The following is a 22,549-nucleotide window of genomic DNA, read 5'->3' on the forward strand; positions in this document are numbered from 1 at the left end:
CGTTTATATATCAACAAATTCGTATTTAAATTTGGTTAATTAGACTCTCTTTTTTTTTTCTTTTTTTCACATTTTAGTATTGTTTTGATTAGAAAGCACGACAATTATGAGGTGGAAATGGTAGTACTTTTGGAAATCGAGTATCAATAATAAGTATTTGGAAATTGAATATTAATAATAAGTTCTTGATGAAAAATGAAGAAAAATCCACAATAAGATTTTCCTATATTATAGATATATGAGTATAGTATAGAAATAATTAAATAATTATTATTTGTATAATTAATATATATTTATAGGCTTTTGAATTTAAGCTGAAATATCCAAAAGATATTTAAAATAAATAAAATATACAACTTTTTATTATTGAATATTTCCCTTTTAATTAATTACAATCATATACGTACACGTATATCTAAGTTACATGCCTTCAAATTGATTGAGTTTTATATTACTACATTCTGACGTCAGAGGGAGGAGTGTTGAATGCACTCTAAATTTGATGCAAAACTGTAACGTATGAAATGTATATAATATAAAGATATTATATTATTATTTAAATACTTTTTAAAATATATAAATAAGATAGTTAGGTATTTTATTTTTACACAACTTTTATCTCTTTATTATTATTTTTTATGATACAAATATATTTTAATTGTGTTGGTTTTTAGATCCGGAAGAAGTAGCAATAAGATGATAAAGGAAGGAGGAATTCTAACTAATTATATATGTGAAGTAGTATATCTAAGTCTATTTCTACCTTTTTCTGAAGATTTTTCTAATAGAATTTTGTTCATGAAGTAATATATTTTGTTCATGAAGTAATATTTTGTTGCATATGAGAACAAAGTGAGAAAAACATTTATCAATTCCAAAGATAGACAGAAAGATGAACTACTGTTATATTGCATATACATTATATCTCATAATAGAATATCGTATTATTATAAGGATTTTTGTTGTACTTGATATAATTTACACATATTATGTATATTCTTATCACTCGATGTGAATTACTACTGTGCACTATATATAATAATAATAATAATAACAATTTCTACTTCCATTATAAAAATTAAAATCATGTTATAATATCAATCTGTTATTTACACGAGTTTTTACATCTTATTTAATTCTTATCTAACATTAGTGACAGAGCTTTTTCTTATAAGTTGTTTTGGTCTTCCAATTTTTTTAAAATATATGAATTAATATATAAATAATAATATTTTATTTTAATTTTAATATAGTTCATAGTGGTATCCTAAAAAATTTATATATTAATTTTGACACATTAAAAAAGATCGGTTATTATTTAACATAAATTTCTACATAAACTTTCTAAAAAAATAAAAACAAAAGAGTGAAATATTTTATTTTAAAATAAAATTAGTTTAATCATAGACTAAAATGATAAAATAATTAAAATAAACCTTTTTCTGTAAAGAAATTTATGTTTAACTAATTTTAGCATTTCAAAAATTATTTTATTCTCATTTTCTTTTTCAAAAACTTCATCTCTATCCAATTTAGCATCTCTTTAATTTTCTTGGGTTTGTATATAAGAAAATAAATTTTTATCAAGTAAATTATCAAATTATAATAATTATTCATATTATTATTTGATTCAAATTGAACAATAATAACAAAATTATAAAAATATTAATTTTAGTATACTTTGAAAAATATACATATAATTTTGATTTGGGTAAACAACATATGAAATTATTTTAAATTAATGTTTTTTAATCATAATCAATGAAAAATTAATCTCCCACTAAATTATAAAAATGATCCACCATATATAACAGATAAATATATATTGTTTATAGTTCCTTGAATGTGTTGATTCATTAACCGTGCATAGGTAATTTCTGTTGACCGCTCTATTAAATAATCATCATGCTAAAATTACTATCCAATCAAAACCGCTCTATTAAATCGAGTTATATATTACTTGGAGTTTTGGAACTAGGTCAATTATATTATTTGTTGCTTTAAAAATTTATTGAGTGATTATTTTTCAGTGGAAAACATATCACGCCTTATTTAAAATTAAGTTTAAATATATTTGTAATATTTAAATTTATACCTGAAATTGAAATTTATTTTTATTTAAAATTTTTATATATTTTGATTTTTAAATTTTAAAAATTAATTGCTTTTAATCCAAAAATGTTGTTTCTTTTACGTGTAACAAGATGTTTTAGACTAATTGTAACATCCCAAAAATACAGGATCAAAACCATATAATGGGAACATCACAATTTAATAATATTACAAATCAGTCTTACAAAAGAGTAGAACGTACGGTTGTGGTCGAACGGCCTTACAACATAACTAAGTTAAAACAGCACCCTAGATACAACTAGGCCGAACGGTTTACAACAGACCTATACCGAACGGTCCTACAAAAGAAAAGGACAAAAGATGACCGAACGGTCATTCCAAGAAAATCAATAACTGATCGAACACTTCTACTGTTCGGCCTTAACTTCCACTTCTATCAAATTTTCTTCTTCTTCCAGCGCTTCTTCCAGCAACGCTTCTCCTTCTGCTCACATCCACACGGATGATCATTGCCACATAAGGACACATACCGAACGTACAAAACAGACAAGACAGGAAAATAGGGTAAGCTTATGTAATTCAATTTAATCATCAACATGTATTTCACACAATTCACATAAACAAGATTATTTCATTCACTCTTACATGCAAAGCCTAATATTAGACTCTGATTGTCCGGACTGTATGAATTCTGTGTAGCTACGACGTACGTGAACCCGGGTGATGTAGTAAATGGGATACCCTCAACAGTTGCCACCCGAAGTTAGTCCTATCTGTCCAAATTAACCATAAGGACTAGGACCTCCTGTCATTCCCACGCATGACTTACCCTTCTCTACGTGAGAAACGAGTAATCATGGAATATCAGGATGAACCGCCAGCTTAGCATGCCCACATTCATACTTTACCACTTTCCAATATACATTCATGAGTTATTCCTCCCCGGAACGCTCGTTCATAATCCAAAACATTTCATCCATATCATATTCTATTCATCTTTCATTATTAATAATCTCAATTGAACCCTTCGTACAAAGATCCCTAAGGATACCAAATACCGAACGTTAAACATCAACCCTGAACCAGACCGAACGCTTGGAGTGAGACCAAAGGTCTCCAGTTCCAAACGGATCAAAACCGAGAGATGGAATAATTGGTTTTAAGAAAGGGAGTGATTAACATAATAGTTCTCAAGAACGATTAGGAATCAAACGTTTATTTACTAGGTGAGCCAATTGAATGAACTAACTCCCAAGTTAGACCGAACGCTAATAGGCCTAAGCCGAATACCAAGACTCTATGCTGAAACCAATTTAAGACAGACACTGTGAAAACCTCAAATAAGGGTAAATAATTCAATCAGGTGAATAAACCGAACGTCAATAAATATATTTAGCTTTTGAATGAGTTAAACATCAAGAACAATCAGAATGTCAGTCGAAGACCGAGCACCGAAAAGGGCAAACCCTATTGAGTTTGAACGAACGTTCTTATATATATATATATATATATATATATATATATATATATATATATATATATATATATATATATATATATATATATATATATATATATATATATATATATATATTTCAGAAAGGAGAATGAGTACCTGGTGTAAGACCGAGCACTACTAAACTTATAGGAGAAAGGCTTGATAAATATAATAAGATACCATTTTTGAGTAGTGTTTAAGAACAAATGAAAATATACAAATACATATAGATATACTTAAGTTTATAACCGAATACCAAGGAACAACTACGCTTGGCCGAACGCTCATGCACAGTATTACGAAACGAAGACGCTTGTCCTCAACTAGGATTCTTCCCAAATGAAAGAATCCAATTCCAACCAAGTTCACTAGAAAAACCAAACGGTCAAGGACTGTTCAGTGACGAACGTACACTTTCATAGGGAAATTTCATACTAGAATTCTTTATATTAATTCATCTCTCAACATCTATTTTCATAAAATCAAACATCCATATCATAGTAAATAATCATACTTCATATAGTCAAAACATATCAACAATCATACTTCATATACATTTAGCCACTCAACAAACATGCATTCATTAGCAACGAACGTAAAAACGAACATACAATTAAATTATATAAGCTTTCCTTACCTCGACACGTAGACGAACGCTCAAACGAATCAGAATAAAACTTCCCTCTACCACAGAACTAACGTTCGACGATCACGTTGTTAGGGATACTGAACGACAGAGAAAAACTACAAACACTCAAACTACTACCACCCACTCAGACGACCAGAACCAAATAGTTGCATGCAAGACGTAACCGAACGTACTAGAGAAAAAGAGACTCACCGGCTCAGAATCATAAACCAATCGGTTTACACGGAAGCTCTTGACGTCGGGAGTGCTTCAGCGGTGCCTGAGTGGTGATCGGAGAAGAGAAAGGGTGAGATTTTGTAGAGAGAAGGAAGAGTTTTTAGAGGGAAGGAGGATATTTCAAAAGGTTGAAGATGGCTGGTGCATGCAGAGAAGTGGCACGAAACTTAGAAAATTTCAGTTTTACTCTACCGTCAAAACGTTCGTCCAATTTGCGACACACACCTGTCTTCCACTTTCTGAATCTTAGACTTTCTTTGCTTGACACCTGACGTCCGCTCAGAGTGATTTTGAATGCGTTTTTAATGAGATCTGACACTAATATTTAGATTTGAAAGTGATCAAATATCAACCTAAAATGTCTTTTTATACATAAAAATATTTAACATGACTAATAGAATTATCTCTGTTCGTTTTTAAAGTCGGGAGGCTATATTGTATTAACGTTTGAGACAAAGTAAATTTTAATTTTATGTGAAAGTTTAGAAATTAAAGATATATTTAATCTTTAAAATTATATAAAAATTAATGTTCAAATTTAATATTATTAGAAAACTTATTTCATGACTTTCAAATTTAGAGATTAAGAAAAAATTAAGTTCAAAATTCAAACCTTAATTATTTAATATTTCAAGATAGAATCACTATAGTCCACTTGAGGCATAAGCATGTAAATATCTTGCTTTATGCCTCCAAAAAAATTCCAAAATTTGTTTAGTACTAATATATCTTCATTAAATTAATTGTAAAATTATGTTTGAGAATAAAATTTAAATAAAATATTTTGAGTGATGGTTAACTTCTATTGATACTAAAAATGATGTTTAATGACCTAACAACTTTTTTCAATAAACTTAATTTTGATTAATTAAAATTATTTATCGTTTCTATATTATTATTTTCTCTTTCTTTGTGTGACTTCTCATCTATATGAATCCTATACTATATGAATCCTACTAATTGACTTCTTACTTTCTTCTTGAACATTGCTTAAGCAACTTAACACATTAGTTAATATCCATTAGTTTATTCTCATGTTATGTTGTGCATGAATCTATTTGTATCTATTTCAAGTGATAGAAATAACTAATTGACATTTATTCTTTTAAAATGCGGCAATGCATCATATCAAGTAAAAGGCTAAAAACCAAAATTTAAAAATAGTTTTATTGTTATTCACTTAATTTGTTTGTTGCAATTTCCTTTATTAACTTATAATTGTATTTTTTATATTAAAAAGTGTTAATTTAGTAAACTTAAATCTAATACCATGATGAATTTTCATTGTATATATAATTTTTACATATATTATTAACTTCTACCCCAAATTCTTATCATGATTGATCTTCAAGATAACTCTTTTAATTGCTTTATTAATGATTAATCTTAAAATAAATCATGTTATTTTATGAAAAAGTTGAAATTTAGAAAATTAAATTTAAATACTTTTTAAAGATACGAAAGAGGCTACTTGAGACTTCAAGATACTACAGGTCTACTGTCAAATTTATTTTGTTAACAACCAAAATCTAATTTTATTCTTTTAACCAATTTGATGAAGAAATTGATAATAAGAATGAAAAAAATCCACAGATAATATCCACGGTAGTAGATATTTTAATACCCGCTTATAAACGGATCGGATACGAGTATTATATTATTCGTACGATATCCGCTATTCGCAAAAAAAAAATTTAATTTATATTTTATTATGTTAAATTTAATTAATGTAAGACCCATGAAAAATATTTAGATTTAATAAAATTATGGCAAGAAAAATTAAAATTTATGATAGATAATTATAATAATTTCAGAGGAAGGAGTTTAAAATTTTGAGAATTTATTTTAGAAGATTTTGAAAAAAAAAAAAACTAAATAGTGCCAAAATTTTTGGCCTATAAATAGAAGTAAGAGGAATAGAGTTTTTGCACCAAGAAGTAGAGAGAATTATGAGAAAAGAAGGAATTGGGAAGTTTTTGGAGTAGGAAGAAATTTTAGAGTAGAGGTTCTGAAGAGTTTTCGGGGAAAACAAATTCGGAGTAAGAGAAGTCTGGAATAGAGGTAAGGGGAGCTAACCTTTCTATGCTTTTATATTATGATTTAGTATTGTTTTATTACTATCAATATCTTGAAATTATGTGTGAATACTGTTAATGCTTACTGTATATCTATCTATGTTGAAATTCGGTGTAAATATTATATGTTGTTGTTTTGAATCTGTAAATAAGAAATTTGTTAAAAACTAGTTGAAAAACACTTTGGCTAAGGAAAGACTTGGTACTTAAGTTGTCCATTGTGACGCACCTCTCTTTCCTAGAAGTCTACTCGACAAGTTTTTAACTTAAATCTTATTGAACAGATTATGTATTGTTAATTTATTTTGTGATATTCATATTGTATGATTTCTGTAAGGATTGTATTTTATTGTATTGGATTTGAATTTATGCGTCTGAACATGATGTGATTATTGTGGGAAGTAGGTGAATGTATGAGGAATGTTGGATTCACTGTGATAATATGATGGTATCTAGTTATTCATGACTTGGGTTAAGTTTCAAAATAACATTATAATTCATGGACGTAATTCCATGATCCTCAAGGAGAGGATACATGGTGGTGTTTTGGGGTTGTATAGAATGATTACATGGTAGCTTAGTTTTGGGGGTCATCCTGAAACTCCAATGGTCTTTCTTCTCATGTAGAGAGGATTGAACCATGTGGTGAGGAGTAGCAGGAGGTCCTAGTCTTGGGTGCTTCCATATGATCCAAGGTGAGTGATAACAAATTAACCTCGTGATTGTGGCCGGGCGGTAGTGCCCAAAGTTCCACCGGGCGGTAGTGCCCAAAGTTCCACCGGGCGGTAGTGCCCAAGTTTCATAAAGCCACCACGAGTGCAAGACCCGCCATAGCTCGGTAATCATTCTGGTCCGGATGAGTCGGTCTATAAAGCAACAAGTCGGTATAAAGTAACAGGTCTTGTGATATCAGTTTACCATGCTTGGATGACTTTTGCATGTCGTGTGAGTGGGTGAATTGTGGTTTAATGAGTATGCTCTAATTGTTCTTTTATACGAATCTAAGTATGATAACATGAATTAACAGTGCTATATGTATAACATGCTCACCCTTGCATTGTTTGTGTTGTGTGCTGTTTGGGTATGTTTCTTTGGCGATAATCATCCACTTGGATGGGAGCAGATGTTGTCGAGGAGTTTCCCTTGGAGCAAGAGCTAGAGGATCCCAAGGTTGCAGTTTAGTCTGTTAGGATTTTTTTCCTATTCGAACACTTGTGGTGTTCAATAATTTAAACTGTTAAGTTTAAATTTTCAGTTTCTTTTATTTCTGAATGACTGTAATTTCATATTTAATTACACGTCATACTCCGACTGTTCTCTATATTTGGATGTTAACGTCTTTATTATATAATATTGATTATTATATAATTGGGATGTTACAATTAAAATTAACATTAATTTATATTTTATAAAGTTAAATTTAATTAAAATTAAAATTAAATTTTAATTTATATTTAATTTAATTTATATTATATTTTATATATTTTTTATAATTTTATTTAAATTTTATTTTAATAATTTAAAATATATGTATATTTTTAAATATTTACGGTATCTGCAAGTTTTAAAATATCTGCACGTATTTTTTAAGCGGGAATCCGTGCGAGTAGCATATCGGGGTGAATTTTTTTTTGTCGGATTGAATTGCGGTAAGCACTATCCGTGCTTGACCCGACCAGTTGTGATCCTTGATTGAGAATAAAATTCCAAAATATCTTCAATAATAATTTAGAATTAATTACTTTCTATACATTATAGATAAATCATGCTTCAAATTATATTTGAATAATTTAAAATATATGAAGATATTTTTTTTATTTTTTTTATTTAGCATTAAAAAATTAAAGTCACTAAATAATGTATTTTTGAAAGAAAAATGCTAAAACCTTGAAAAATCTTAAGAACATGATAATTTCTTAGATTTTGATGAATTTAATTTATTTTAAAAATTAAATATCTTTAAAAAATTATATGATTGAAAAGTGATAAACTAATTAATATTTTTATTTATATAAAATAATAGACAATTTTCTAAATATATATCATTTATAAAATAATTCTAACAGTATCAGTTTTCTTTTTCAACCTAAAAGAATATTTCAAAGCTAAAAATAATAAAATATTATTTATAGTCAACAACATAAATTATTTTATTAGTAAATAAAAGGTTTTTATTTTAATTTTTTTTAGTCATGTAATCAAATTTAACATTTTGAGAATAAATCAACTTGAGCCGTTTTAGTTTTAAAAGTCAAACTACCTTATATATTAAATTAATGTTATTATGACTTGCCAAACATTGATCATGTATTACTAATAATAATAATAATAATAATAATAATAATAATAATAATATTATTATTATTATTATTATTATTATTATTATTATTATTATTATTATTATTATTATGTATTGATGATTACTTAATCGAATATAATGTGTATAGTATACCTTTGTTGATTACGAGTGATACCTTTCGATCGTAAACATCTTCAATTGCGAAAGTGGTCCACTAACATTTGACTTCTTGTGGCATGTGGCAACAGACAGGTGGAATTTTTATAATCTTAATTTCATATTTTTCTCGTTTGTATTGAAATTAAGGTCAGAAAAAGTAATAATCATGCATTCTATGGTAATGATTTCCGTAGAAGAATTATTTTCTTAAAAAACAATAAATTCTTTGTTGCTATATATGATCATACCATTTCAAAATGCATAAATTTATTTTGTCTTTATTAATATAAACTTTTGATTCTTATGCAAATTATTTTAATATTTTATTTAAAATAGATATAATAGAAAAAGTAAGTTCGATGTCGTGAAATAGTTTCAAGATGAATGCCAATATATATTTTAAGAGCATTTATAGGGATGTTTAAGAAATATTTTGAATTGTTTAAATAACTAATTTATTAGAGTAATTTCACGTGACACTCTAAAGTTATTTCTTAAAAAAAAATATTTACTTTTTAAGAGTATAATTAAATTTAAGTTTTTTTTAAGATTTGATTGTTTTTAATAATTTTGTTGTTTTATTAAATATTCAAAACTTTTATGTTTTCAATTGAGATTTTGATGTTTGTTTCTGTTATAAAATGAAGTGACGTTATTGTAATTTTACATGGTCAATGTATTTTTTTAAATTGAAAATAAAAAATTGTAATTAAATTTTAAGTCAATTATAAATATAAGTATATTTAATTTCAATTGTGTTTTTATTAAAAAAATATTTATTAAGTGTTCAAGATCTTTATACTTTCAATTAAGTTATTATCGTCAATTGAAATCACAACGTGTAATTGTAACATTCCAAAATTATACAGTCATCAACTATATACTTAGAATAATCACATATATTAATAATTCAAAACAGTTTTAAAGCGAAGGGAACGACAATAACGAAAGTGGCCGAACGGCCTTTCATGTACATAATTCAACGAGCGTTCACAAAATAAAAGAGGACGAACGGTTTACAAAAACATCTACCGAACGTCCTAATATTTACACAATCAAAAGAAGCGCTCGCTCACAGCCGCTCGCTATTCTAACTACTATAACTAAAAACCGAACGCCCTTACTGTTCGGCCTTCACTTCTACTTCTACGAGATTGGCGTCCTCCAAATTTTCTTCTTCCAGTGTTTCTTCAAGTAACGCCTCTCCGTCTGCTCACATCCGCACGGATGATCATTGCATAAACAAGACGGAAGTTCATTGACGAACGACAACACAAGGAAATAACACAGGGTAAGCTTATTGAATTTAATTCAAGCCAGAACATACATTTCATACATATCAAATATATCAAATGCATCATAACACGTACATTCAATTCAACCATAACTTAATCCAAATTCTGATACTAGACCGACCGTCCGGACTGTATGAATCCTGTGTAGCTAAGGCGTCCGTGCACTCAGGTGGGGTAACTGGAATGCTCATCAGTAGCCACCTAAGGTTAGTCTGTTCTGTCCAAGTTACAGTTATGGACTAGACCTCCTGCCATTCCCACGCATGACATGCTCCTCTCTACTTGAGAACGAGCATTCACGGAATATCAGGATGAATCACCATCTAAGCTTACCACGTTCATACTTACAATTCACAACTTTCATTCTAGAGTCGTTCCTCCCTCGAACGCTCGTTCCAATTCCACAACCGTTTATTCATCACATATACTGTTCATCATTTATAATCTCTCACTTTATTTTTGTTTTTGTCTTCCAGTACATGTACATAAAACCACAACAGTTCAGCCCTCTTTATAACGAGGACAAACGTGAGGAACGAGACCTAAGAATTTCCCCCGTTCCAAAACAGAATAGGACCGACTACGAGATAGATGAACGACCAATATTATCATGGGTGATCGATATGGTCGGTCGACACAGATGAACGACCTGTATTAACAAGGGTGATCGACATGGTCAGTCGACACAGATGGATGATTTGTATTATCATGGGTGCTTGACACTGTCGGTCGACACAGATGGATGATCTGTATTATCAAGGTTGATCGACACAGATGGACGACCTGTCTTAAGAAGGGTGCTCGACATGGTCAGTCGACACAGATGGATGATCTGTATTATCAAAGGTGCTCGACACTGTCGGTCGACACAGATGGATGATCTGTATTATCAAGGTTGATCGACACAGATGGACGACCTGTCTTAAGAAGGGTGCTCGACATGGTCAGTCGACACAGATGGATGATCTGTATTATCAAGGGTGCTCGACACTGCTCATTATGAGCTCTAAGTAAAAGACCGACACAGCTCAACCTCGACCAGAAATCTTCCCAAATGAAAGTATTCCAATTCAAAGAATTTTACTAGAACACCAAACGGTCAAGAACCGTTTAATGTCGGACGTACGTTATCATAGAGAAGTTCATATTCAAGTTTCACTTACATTCACTCATTTCTCAGCATATATATATATATTTCATATTTTCAAATACTCATATCAACTCATACTTATGATCATATACCAACAATCAAATAACACAGTTCATACTTCATGCGACACACATAATGTTCATACAGTACAAGACAAACATACGAATTAAATTTAATAAGCTTCCCTTACCTGGATAGCAGTGTACGCCCTAATGCAAAAGTTGGGTTTGTCTCTTACAGCGTTCTACCCTCAGTTTCACTAGACACTTTCACTTGATCTAGATACCAAAATCAGAGATTACTCAGATACAGTCCATGCATGAACCGAGAGCATGGTTTCGTATGAAACCCTAATTGGACAACTACTAGAGAAGGGAACTTACCAGCTTAGATTCCAATTCTGTTCGGTCCAAAAGGAAGATCACAGCTGGACGAACGTTCCTACGGTTCTGAAATGGAATTCGGAGAAGAGCTTGGTGAGTTACAGTAGAGAGAAGTTTGGGAGGTTCTAGAGAGATGGAGGAGAAGAGGAAAAGTCTGAGTTTGGAAGAGAAGAAGGTGCGCGTAGAGAGTGGGAGATTTTCCAGAAAATTTGTTTTTGTTCAAAACCCACTGTCAGACGGACGAGCGTCCCTCTACACGACACCTGCGCTCCACCACTGATTTCAGAAGTTTCCACTTTGACAAGTGGCGCACATGCATGGCTCGTTGGTGGATTTTCAATGTGCTGGACGCGTGGCTCGAAGCATTAATGGAAGCAAAGAGGTGAATCATCACTGAATTAAATGGGACGTGACAGTAATACTTGATGTAGAGCTTTGCCAAGTTGGTCAATGACATCTTCAGGTTGATGGCTAGGAAGTGAGCACTCTTTGTTAGACGATCCACTATCACCCAAATGGAATCGTGATTCTTGACTGTGCGAGGCAAGTGAGTCACGAAGTCCATTGAAATGCTGTCCCACTTCCACTCGGGAATCTCCAAAGGTTGTAGTAGGCCGCCCGGTCTTTGGTAATCAGCTTTCGCTCGTTGACAAGTTAGGCAGGACGCCACAAAGCGAGCGACGTCACTCTTCATCCCAGGCCACCAAAACGACTTCCTGAGGTCTTGATACATCTTAGTCATGCCAGGGTGCATGCTAAGACGGCTGTGATGTCCTTCCTCCAGGATAATCCTCTTTAGCTCGCCATCATTCGGGACGCACGTCCTATCCATATAACGTAGAAGACCATCCGTCTCGGTGTTGAAATGCTTAGCCTTATCTGTACCGAGCGCGTTTAAGATCAGCACCAAATCTTCATCCTCCCTTTGCTTCAACCTAATTCGGTCGAATACGTTACTTGCTATTCTGAGGTTGCAACATCTAATGCTGTTCGGCTCCAACTCGAACTGCAACCTTAGGTCTCTAAAATTCTCCACCAATCTCAATTCTCTAACCATCATGGACGAGACATGCACCACCTTCCTGCTCAACGCATCTGCCACAACGTTCGCTTTTCCAGGGTGATACAGCAACTCGAAGTCATAATCCTTTAGGAATTCCAGCCACCTCCGCTGCCTCATATTCAACTCCTTTTGATCGAAGAGATACTTGAGACTCTTATGATCACTAAAGACTTGGAAAACGGATCCATACAAGTAGTGCCTCCAAATCTTCAGAGCAAAGACGACCGCTGCCAGCTCTAGGTCGTGCGTTGGATAATTCTTCTCATGTATCTTCAATTGCCGAGAGGCGTACGCCACTGCTCGTTTCTCTTGCATAAGAACACACCCCAAACCTTGGTGAGATGCGTCACAGTAAACTTCGAAAGGTTTGGCAGTGTCCGGAATTACCAAAACTGGAGCGCTTGTCAACTTCCGCTTCAGCTCTTGAAAACTAGATTCACACCGATCGGTCCAGGCGAACGGGTGATCCTTCCTGGTCAGTTGTGTTAACGGTGCTACTATCTTAGAGAATCCCTCTATGAAACGCCTATAGTAGCCCGCCAGTCCCACAAAGCTTCTAACTTCTGTTACCGAACGTGGGCTTTCCCATTCCAAGACCGCTCGTACTTTGGCTGGGTCGACTGAAATTCCACCAGCAGATACGACGTGACCCAAGAATTGCACTTCCTTCATCCAGAATTCGCACTTGGTAAACTTAGCGTACAACTCCTTTTCCCTCAACACTCCAAGTACTAATCTCAAGTGCTCTTCATGCTCTTCACAACTCTTGGAGTAGATGAGAATATCGTCAATGAACACCACCACAAATCTGTCCAAGTACGGCCTGAAGATCCTATTCATGTAGTCCATGAAGACTGCTGGAGCGTTCGTCACACCGAACGGCATGACTACGTACTCATAATGTCCATACCGAGATCTAAAGGCCGTCTTCTGAATATCTCCTTCCTTAACCCGAATCTGGTGGTAGCCCGATCTCAAATCTATCTTGGAGAAGACGCTCGCTCCATGCAATTGATCCAGCAGATCGTCAATGCGAGGCAGTGGGTATTTGTTCTTGATGGTCAGTTTATTCAATTGACGATAGTCAATGCACAGTCGAGAGCTGCCATCCTTCTTCTTCACCAATAACACAGGCGCTCCCCAAGGTGACACGCTTGGACGGATGAACCTCTTGTCCATCAGTTCTTCAATCTGCTTTTTAAGCTCAACCAATTCAGCGGGTGCCATTCTATATGGTTGAACGAATATGGGAGCCGCGGTAGTTACCAAATCAATGGTAAACTCAACTTCACGAACGGGAGGCAATCCAGGCACCTCATCCGGGAAGACGTCCGAGAATTCGCCCACAACCGTTCGTCCTTCAGTGTACTTATTGGACAAACGTTCAAAGCTCTTATCCGCAACCTCTCTGTCTTCATGCATCATAATCAAGAAGCAACTGGCGCCTTCCATTATATCTTCCTTAATTTGACTGAGCGTCACACCTAACTCTTCTTCATATTCCTCAGGAAAAATTAATTCCTTAGCCCCACAATCTATGAGAATGCGGTTGGTATTCAGCCAATCCATTCCCAAAATTACTTCTAAGTCTTTGAGAGGCAAACATATCAAATTCACCTTGTATCTACGCCCTTCTACCTCAATAGGACATCTAACGCACACGGTAGATGTCCTAACCTCTCCAGCCGCTGGGGTTGACACCACCAAGTCGAACTGCATCTCACTCTCAGCTAATCCGAGCTTATCAACGCACGCCTTCGAGATGAAGGAGTGTGTCGCCCCCGAGTCAAACAGTACACAACATTTCATTCCATATAGCAAGCACGTGCTGGTAATAAGTGTACCTGAACTCGCTGCTTCCGCACCCGTAATTGCATATACACGCCCAACAGCTTGGGCTCGACCACCTCTTCCTTGCTGAGTCCTTCCAGCGTTCGGCGGTCTCATCACTACACGTCCGCCCATATTACACTCGTTCTCCAGATGACCGTTTCTTTTACATCGAGTGCAATATTTCCCTCCAACCAACTGAGGGCATGATGATCTAAAGTGGGGTCCTCCGCACTGAAAACATCTGACCGGCCCCGGTTGATTTGCTTGTCCAGCAACTACCATAGCTTGTGAACCACTCGACTGAGCTGGACGAGCGTATGGGGTCCTGTTCCGATTCACATTAGGTCTCGACAGAATTTGTCCTCTTGACGCCTGTTGTTTCTTCTGTTGTTCCGCCTCAGCCATATTTTTCTCTAATACTTTAGCCCTCCCAACCATGGCTGGGAACGTCCGGATACACAGGCTGGAGATTAATACTTTGAGATCGCTCCTCAATCCGTTCTCAAACTTTCTACACTGCCACACTTCACTTGTGGCCATAGTATTGAATCTAACGAGGTGTTTGAACTTATTGGTGTATTCTGAGACGGACATACTCCCCTGAACCAGTTGTAGAAATTCCACCTCCTTTACAAACCGCACGCTGTCAGGGAAGTATTCTTCATAAAACTTGTTTCTAAACACTTCCCAGGTGATCGGTTGTTGTGCGTCTATGAGAATAGCTCTCGCGCTCGACCACCAATGGCTCGCTTCTCCAGTCAATAAATATTCAGCGTACGCTAATCTATTTTCATCAGGGCATCGTTTGGCATTGAATATCTTCTCCATGTCCCTTAACCACTGGTCCGTTTCGTCTGGGAGACCTTTCCCACTGAACTTAGCCGGATGGTGTTGGAGGAAACTCTCCAAGCTCCATTCAGCAGTAGGCGGGGCAGCGTTGGAAGAAGACGCCCCTGAATTATGCCTGGTCGCTGCTAAAATCTCCATCAGTTGTCTTTGTGTAGTTTCAGAGTTGGCACGTGAAGCTTCCAAACTTTGCATGGCACTCTGATTTTGTTGCATCAGGGTGGCATTTTGTTCCATCAGCGTCGTGTTTTGTTGCTGTAAGCGGTCTATCACCGTCTCCAACAACCTAGCGTTGTTGGACGCATCAGGTTCCGTAGGTTGGGGTGGAGGAGGGAGTCTAGGTGCCATTCGTTCTCTGGACACAGAGGAAAACGAACGTTAGTAACGTGCAAAGAGTTGAGAGAAATAACTCATTTAAACACATATTAAGCACACAGCAAAAACACAGTGTACTCATAACCTACAGTGTCCTTTAAGAGAACAAAACTGCTCTGATACCAATAATGTAACATCCCAAAATTATACAGTCATCAACTATATACTTAGAATAATCACATATATTAATAATTCAAAACAGTTTTAAAGCGAAGGGAACGACAATAACGAAAGTGGCCGAACGGCCTTTCATGTACATAATTCAACGAGCGTTCACAAAATAAAAGAGGACGAACGGTTTACAAAAACATCTACCGAACGTCCTAATATTTACACAATCAAAAGAAGCGCTCGCTCACAGCCGCTCGCTATTCTAACTACTATAACTAAAAACCGAACGCCCTTACTGTTCGGCCTTCACTTCTACTTCTACGAGATTGGCGTCCTCCAAATTTTCTTCTTCCAGTGTTTCTTCAAGTAACGCCTCTCCGTCTGCTCACATCCACACGGATGATCATTGCATAGACAAGACGAAAGTTCATTGACGAACGACAACACAAGGAAATAACACAAGGTAAGCTTATTGAATTTAATTCAAGCCAGAACATACATTTCATACATATCAAATATATCAAATGCATCATAACACGTACATTCAATTCAACCATAACTCAATCCAAATCCTGATACTAGACCGACCGTCCGGACTGTATGAATCCTGTGTAGCTAAGGCGTCCGTGCACTCAGGTGGGGTAACTGGAATGCTCATCAGTAGCCACCTAAGGTTAGTCTGTTCTGTCCAAGTTACAGTTATGGACTAGACCTCCTGCCATTCCCACGCATGACATGCTCCTCTCTACTTGAGAACGAGCATTCACAGAATATCAGGATGGATCACCATCTAAGCTTACCACGTTCATACTTACAATTCACAACTTTCATTCTAGAGTCGTTCCTCCCTCGAACGCTCGTTCCAATTCCACAACCGTTTATTCATCACATATACTGTTCATCATTTATAATCTCTCACTTTATTTTTGTTTTTGTCTTCCAGTACACGTACATAAAACCACAACAGTTCAGCCCTCTTTATAACGAGGACAAACGTGAGGAACGAGACCTAAGAATTTCCCCCGTTCCAAAACAGAATAGGACCGACTACGAGATAGATGGACGACCAATATTATCATGGGTGATCGATATGGTCGGTCGACACAGATGAACGACCTGTATTAACAAGGGTGATCGACATGGTCAGTCGACACAGATGGATGATCTGTATTATCATGGGTGCTTGACACTGTCGGTCGACACAGATGGATGATCTGTATTATCAAGGTTGATCGACACAGATGGACGACCTGTCTTAAGAAGGGTGCTCGACATGGTCAGTCGACACAGATGGATGATCTGTATTATCAAAGGTGCTCGACACTGTCGGTCGACACAGATGGATGATCTGTATTATCAAGGTTGATCGACACAGATGGACGACCTGTCTTAAGAAGGGTGCTCGACATGGTCAGTCGACACAGATGGATGATCTGTATTATCAAGGGTGCTCGACACTGCTCATTATGAGCTCTAAGTAAAAGACCGACACAGCTCAACCTCGACCAGAAATCTTCCCAAATGAAAGTATTCCAATTCAAAGAATTTTACTAGAACACCAAATGGTCAAGAACCGTTTAATGTCGGACGTACGTTATCATAGAGAAGTTCATATTCAAGTTTCACTTACATTCACTCATTTCTCAGCATATATATATATATATATATATATTTCATATTTTCAAATACTCATATCAACTCATACTTATGATCATATACCAACAATCAAATAACACAGTTCATACTTCATGCGACACACATAATGTTCATACAGTACAAGACAAACATACGAATTAAATTTAATAAGCTTCCCTTACCTGGATAGCAGTGTACGCCCTAATGCAAAAGTTGGGTTTGTCTCTTACAGCGTTCTACCCTCAGTTTCACTAGACACTTTCACTTGATCTAGATACCAAAATCAGAGATTACTCAGATACAGTCCATTCATGAACCGAGAGCATGGTTTCGTATGAAACCCTAACTGGACAACTACTAGAGAAGGGAACTTACCAGCTTAGATTCCAATTCTGTTCGGTCCAAAAGGAAGATCACAGCTGGACGAACGTTCCTACGGTTCTGAAATGGAATTCGGAGAAGAGCTTGGTGAGTTACAATAGAGAGAAGTTTGGGAGGTTCTAGAGAGATGGAGGAGAAGAGGAAAAGTCTGAGTTTGGAAGAGAAGAAGGTGCGCGTAGAGAGTGGGAGATTTTCCAGAAAATTTGTTTTTGTTCAAAACCCACTGTCAGACGGACGAGCGTCCCTCTACACGACACCTGCGCTCCACCACTGATTTCAGAAGTTTCCACTTTGACAAGTGGCGCGCATGCATGGCTCGTTGGTGGATTTTCAATGTGCTGGACGCGTGGCTCGAAGCATTAATGGAAGCAAAGAGGTGAATCATCACTGAATTAAATGGGACGTGACAGTAATACTCTTTTATCTATAGAGACTTTCCCATTCCATAAACTCTACAAGTCTAAAAGATAAAACTTAATAAATAAATATATAAATAATCATAGAGAGAGAGAAAGAAACAACACTGCTTATATTTTTCCTTCAACTTTGAGCCCTCCATCCTTTTCATTATACTTCAATTTCATTCTCCATTTTCATTTTCAAATTCGAATTGTAGCAGAGTGAAATTGAAGAGTTAATAAGTATTTTGAATCAATTGGATTATGAAATAGCATAAATTTAATTTTTACCATTTTTTTTTGAATAAATTCGTTCTCCACATTGTATTTAGTTCTTTTTTTAGTTACATATTATTTTTCTACCTTCTAGATGTTATTCAATTCTTTTGCAATCTTAAAATCACGCTTTGATCTTTGTTTGAATATTTTATATGTATAAAAAGAGCAAATCAAAGAGGAGAAATTGTGTAAAAGATTATCCATTTTAGGAACCTGCATTTAAAACTTTTAGTTGAACGTTCCAATAGATATAAAAATCTTACTATATGTGTGAGTTTGATGTATTACGTTGGTAGTTGTAGTATTTTCAATACAAAGTAAGTTAAGAACTTTATTGAGAAAGTAAATTATGATATGGATTCTGACATGTTGAATTGGGGTTGAAATTAATAAGTTAATTTATGATTGTTGCTGATAATTTTATAAAGTTTGTATGAAAGTGTTACAGGAGTTTTGACTTACAATAACATTTACTAAATGAGAGTGAATTCTGGTGATTTTATGGTGAAGTGATTACATTGTTGTTTGGTTGAATTAGTGTGTTTGTAATTGTTATTATAATTATTTTATTTCTTAAAGGTTATAGCTTAAAGAGATTATGAATATGGAAGAAAATCTCAATAAAGGTTGACTAGAGTATAGAATAAATTTAATTCTACATATAATTGCTTGATTGAAAAGAAGAATCTATAGAAGAAACTTTATATGGTGAATTGTTCATTATGTTAATAAGGAAGAGTATTGATGTCTTGAAGTGATTTTGACGATGATACACTTGAAGAGTCTATATTGTAATTGTTAAAAGTAAGTTTAATAGCCAATTTTGTTCCTAGTTTGGTTGACAAATATCAATTTAGTCCCTCTTTATAAAAGTGTTTGAAATTGGACCTTACTTTTAAATTTTTGAGTCAAAATAGTTCCTTCCGTTAAGTATAACCAAACGGAGTTAATGGGTTAATGATGTGGCACTACTTATTGATTATGTGTCAAAAAAATGTGCTTACGTGTTGGTTAATTAGAGAAAAAATGATTTTATTTAGAAATTGGGTTTTTTAATTGAGCAGCCATCTTCTCTCCCACTCGCGGCGTCGCACCTTTTTTCTGCCGGCCAAGAGCATCACCGACGATGCCACCTACGCTGAATGCAGCAGCTCGAAACCTTCGTCCCCATTTTTTGCACGTGAGAGGAGTCTCGTCTATTCCTGCGACGCCAACGGCATGAACCAGGATTGCCACCGCCGCGATTCTCCGCTTTGATCCGCTGCATCTCCTCCGGTTGGTTGAGACCTGCACCGGTTGCAGCAGCCAACCACTCACGCTGACGCCGCCACCAAGAGCACCACTATACTACCCGTCGAACTGTCGCCGACGCCGCCGCGATTGATAACGGAGAAGGAACCAATCTTCTAGGCGAGGGAACTCGGTGCAACAACCTCGACACCGATGACGCGAATGAACACACTAATCATCTAATAAGGATCGGTCTCTGATATCGTTGGACAGCGGATTTCTTCACTAAAGGGTGTGGATTAGGGTTTTGCTTACCAAAAAGAAATTGGGGAAATGAGGAATGAATTCCTGGGTTAAAATTTGATGAAGATGATGGGAGTAGATTCTGCCTCATTTTTTATTGGATTAAGAAAATGAAGCAGATTGAATTTGATTTTTGGGGAGTGTGATGTTTATTGGCTAGTCTTCTCCACTTAATGTTTTTCTTCTCTGGATATTGCTTTGCTTTCTGGGTGTAAGTTAAAGAGATGTTGGTGAATGAAGGTACGTAAAGATGAAGAGTGTGATGGTTGGTGGCAGCGTAAGAAGAGGTATGAAAATGATGATGGTTCTGTGTTGACATGGGTGGCGTAGAGGGGAGAAGAGGATGAAGATAGATTGGGGTTTTCACGGGCAATTGATTAAGTCATTTGGCGCTTTAGCACCCTACTATCTTATCGTGTGATTAGTTCTTCTCATTGCATTCTTTTTCCTTTTACGCCTTCAATTTTCGTGCCTATATCCTGTTGGCGCTTCTTCAAGGTCCTGCAACTTTCACAAATTGAATTGTGCAGAAGTTTGGTGCCAAAGTCTCGTGGCCGTATCTCTAATTGGCGCCAAGCTCACAATGTAATATTTTCTGTCTTTGAATCAGCTTCTCAATGGGGGCGGATTTCGTGACCAATGATATGCTCGCACTCACACACGATGCTTTTGATGCCAACGATAATGTAAGCTTGTCGATTTTCGCTTGCACCAGTAGTTACTGTATTGTTGTAGGTTTTCGCTTTTTATATGAAGTATTGCTTAAACCCTTGCGTACGCTTGTTTTGTGGTTTTGATAATCTCAAGTTATCTTAAAATTTAATTTCATTTATGTTGTTTGGTGATTCACATGTTTGCCTAAGATAGAGTCGTGTATAACAACTGGTTGGTTTCTTATGGTATTTCTTTCACTGGAACACTCGGTATTTCTTAATGAACAGGATGATGTAGCTATTGAAGGGGAAAGATGTGGAGTATGTATGGATGTAGTTATTGACAGGGGAGTTCTGGATTGCTGTCAGCACTGGTATGTGAAGGTACGTAAAGATGAAGAGTGTGATGGTTGGTGGCAGCGTTAGAAGTGGTATGAAAATGATGATGGTTCTGTGTTGACATGGGTGGTGTAGAGGGGAAAAGAGGATGAAGATAGATTGGGGTTATGGACCGAGTATGAAAACCCAATTTCTGAATAAAATTCTTTCTTCTCTAATTAACTAACACGTAAGCACACACAAAAATATATTTTCACACGTAATCAATAAGTAGTGCCACATCATTAACCCATTAACTCCGTTTGGTTATACTTAACGGAAGGGACTATTTTGACTCAAAAATTTAAAAGTAAGGACCAATTTCAAACGCTTTTCTGAAGAGAGACTAAATTGAGATTTGCCAACAAAACTAGGGACAAAGTTGACTATTAAACCTTAAAAGTATTCAATGTAGAAATCATTGTATAGAAATCATTTTGCAATCGTAAAAACACTTAGAAGTTTCATAAACTAATGAGTCTTTACAACAATAATCGATTATCAAAAGGATAATCGATTATCACAAGCTAAAACAGAAAATGGTTGCTCACGACAATAATCGATTATCACATGGGATAATCGATTATCACTGCTAGTTTTGATATTGTCCAGGGTGTGACAATAATCAATTATATCAATTATCACGTTTTCTAAAATCCTATAACGGCCTGAAATAATTGATTATCACTTATGGTGATCGATTATCACATTTGGGAGTAGAATTTTCATTTTCTGACCCCTGACCTATATATACAACCCTTCTAAACCTTTAAGAGGTTACCTAAACTACTTGAGAGCACATATCAGTTTTAAGGAAGTTCTTTGAGTTTAAGTGTAAGTTCAATGAAGTCTTATGAAGAGGAGAAACTTTTGTTTAGTGCGTCTAAGGTCCAAGCAGTTCTCTTCAAGTTGATTGACCTGGTTTCTTTCCATCGTGTGTCGAAGGAAGGTGTTTTCTTTTCCTAATCTCTGTATTACTTTGATTGTAATATGAAACTGAGTTATAGTGAAAAGGTTAATTACTTTATATAGTGATTAACAACTCGACGTAGAATTTGTTCTAAAGTGAACCAGGGACATACTAATGGACAATACGGTTATGGTGCTCCTACTCCACCCCAGCAACCTCAACAGCCTAATTTGTTTGTTCCACCGTAGACCACCCAAGTTGCACAGCGTCAATGACCTTTTTCGAGAGGGTGGGGAGGTTGGGTAGAAGATGGAAGGAAGAGACGAGGGAGAGAGAGGGAGAAAAGGTGAGAAACAC

The 22,549-nt window shown here is 35.2% G+C and overlaps 1 protein-coding gene across 1 annotated transcript; it reads right to left on the bottom strand.

Moving 5' to 3' along the window:
- Positions 1 to 14,826: 14,826 nt before the first annotated feature.
- LOC108323416 (uncharacterized) lies at positions 14,827 to 15,887 on the bottom strand. The gene is made up of 2 exons (XM_052870023.1): positions 14,940 to 15,887; positions 14,827 to 14,853 (listed from the first exon to the last, which is right to left on the bottom strand). Exons 1-2 carry the CDS (start codon positions 15,885 to 15,887, stop codon positions 14,827 to 14,829), a joined length of 975 nt encoding a protein of 324 aa, XP_052725983.1.
- Between the last annotated feature and the right edge of the window lie 6,662 nt (positions 15,888 to 22,549).

The sequence above is a fragment of the Vigna angularis genome, chromosome 10 (assembly GCF_016808095.1).
Source record: "Vigna angularis cultivar LongXiaoDou No.4 chromosome 10, ASM1680809v1, whole genome shotgun sequence".
Classification (NCBI taxonomy): Eukaryota; Viridiplantae; Streptophyta; class Magnoliopsida; order Fabales; family Fabaceae; genus Vigna; species Vigna angularis.

Bases quoted from the DNA above. Each gene is read 5' to 3' on its own strand.
- LOC108323416 (XM_052870023.1), bottom strand. From the start codon at position 15,887: ATGGCACCTAGACTCCCTCCTCCACCCCAACCTACGGAACCTGATGCG. The intron at 14,854-14,939 runs GTCAGATGTTTT...TCGATGTAAAAG, and splicing joins AAGCAAATCAACCGGGGCCG to AAACGGTCATCTGGAGAACG.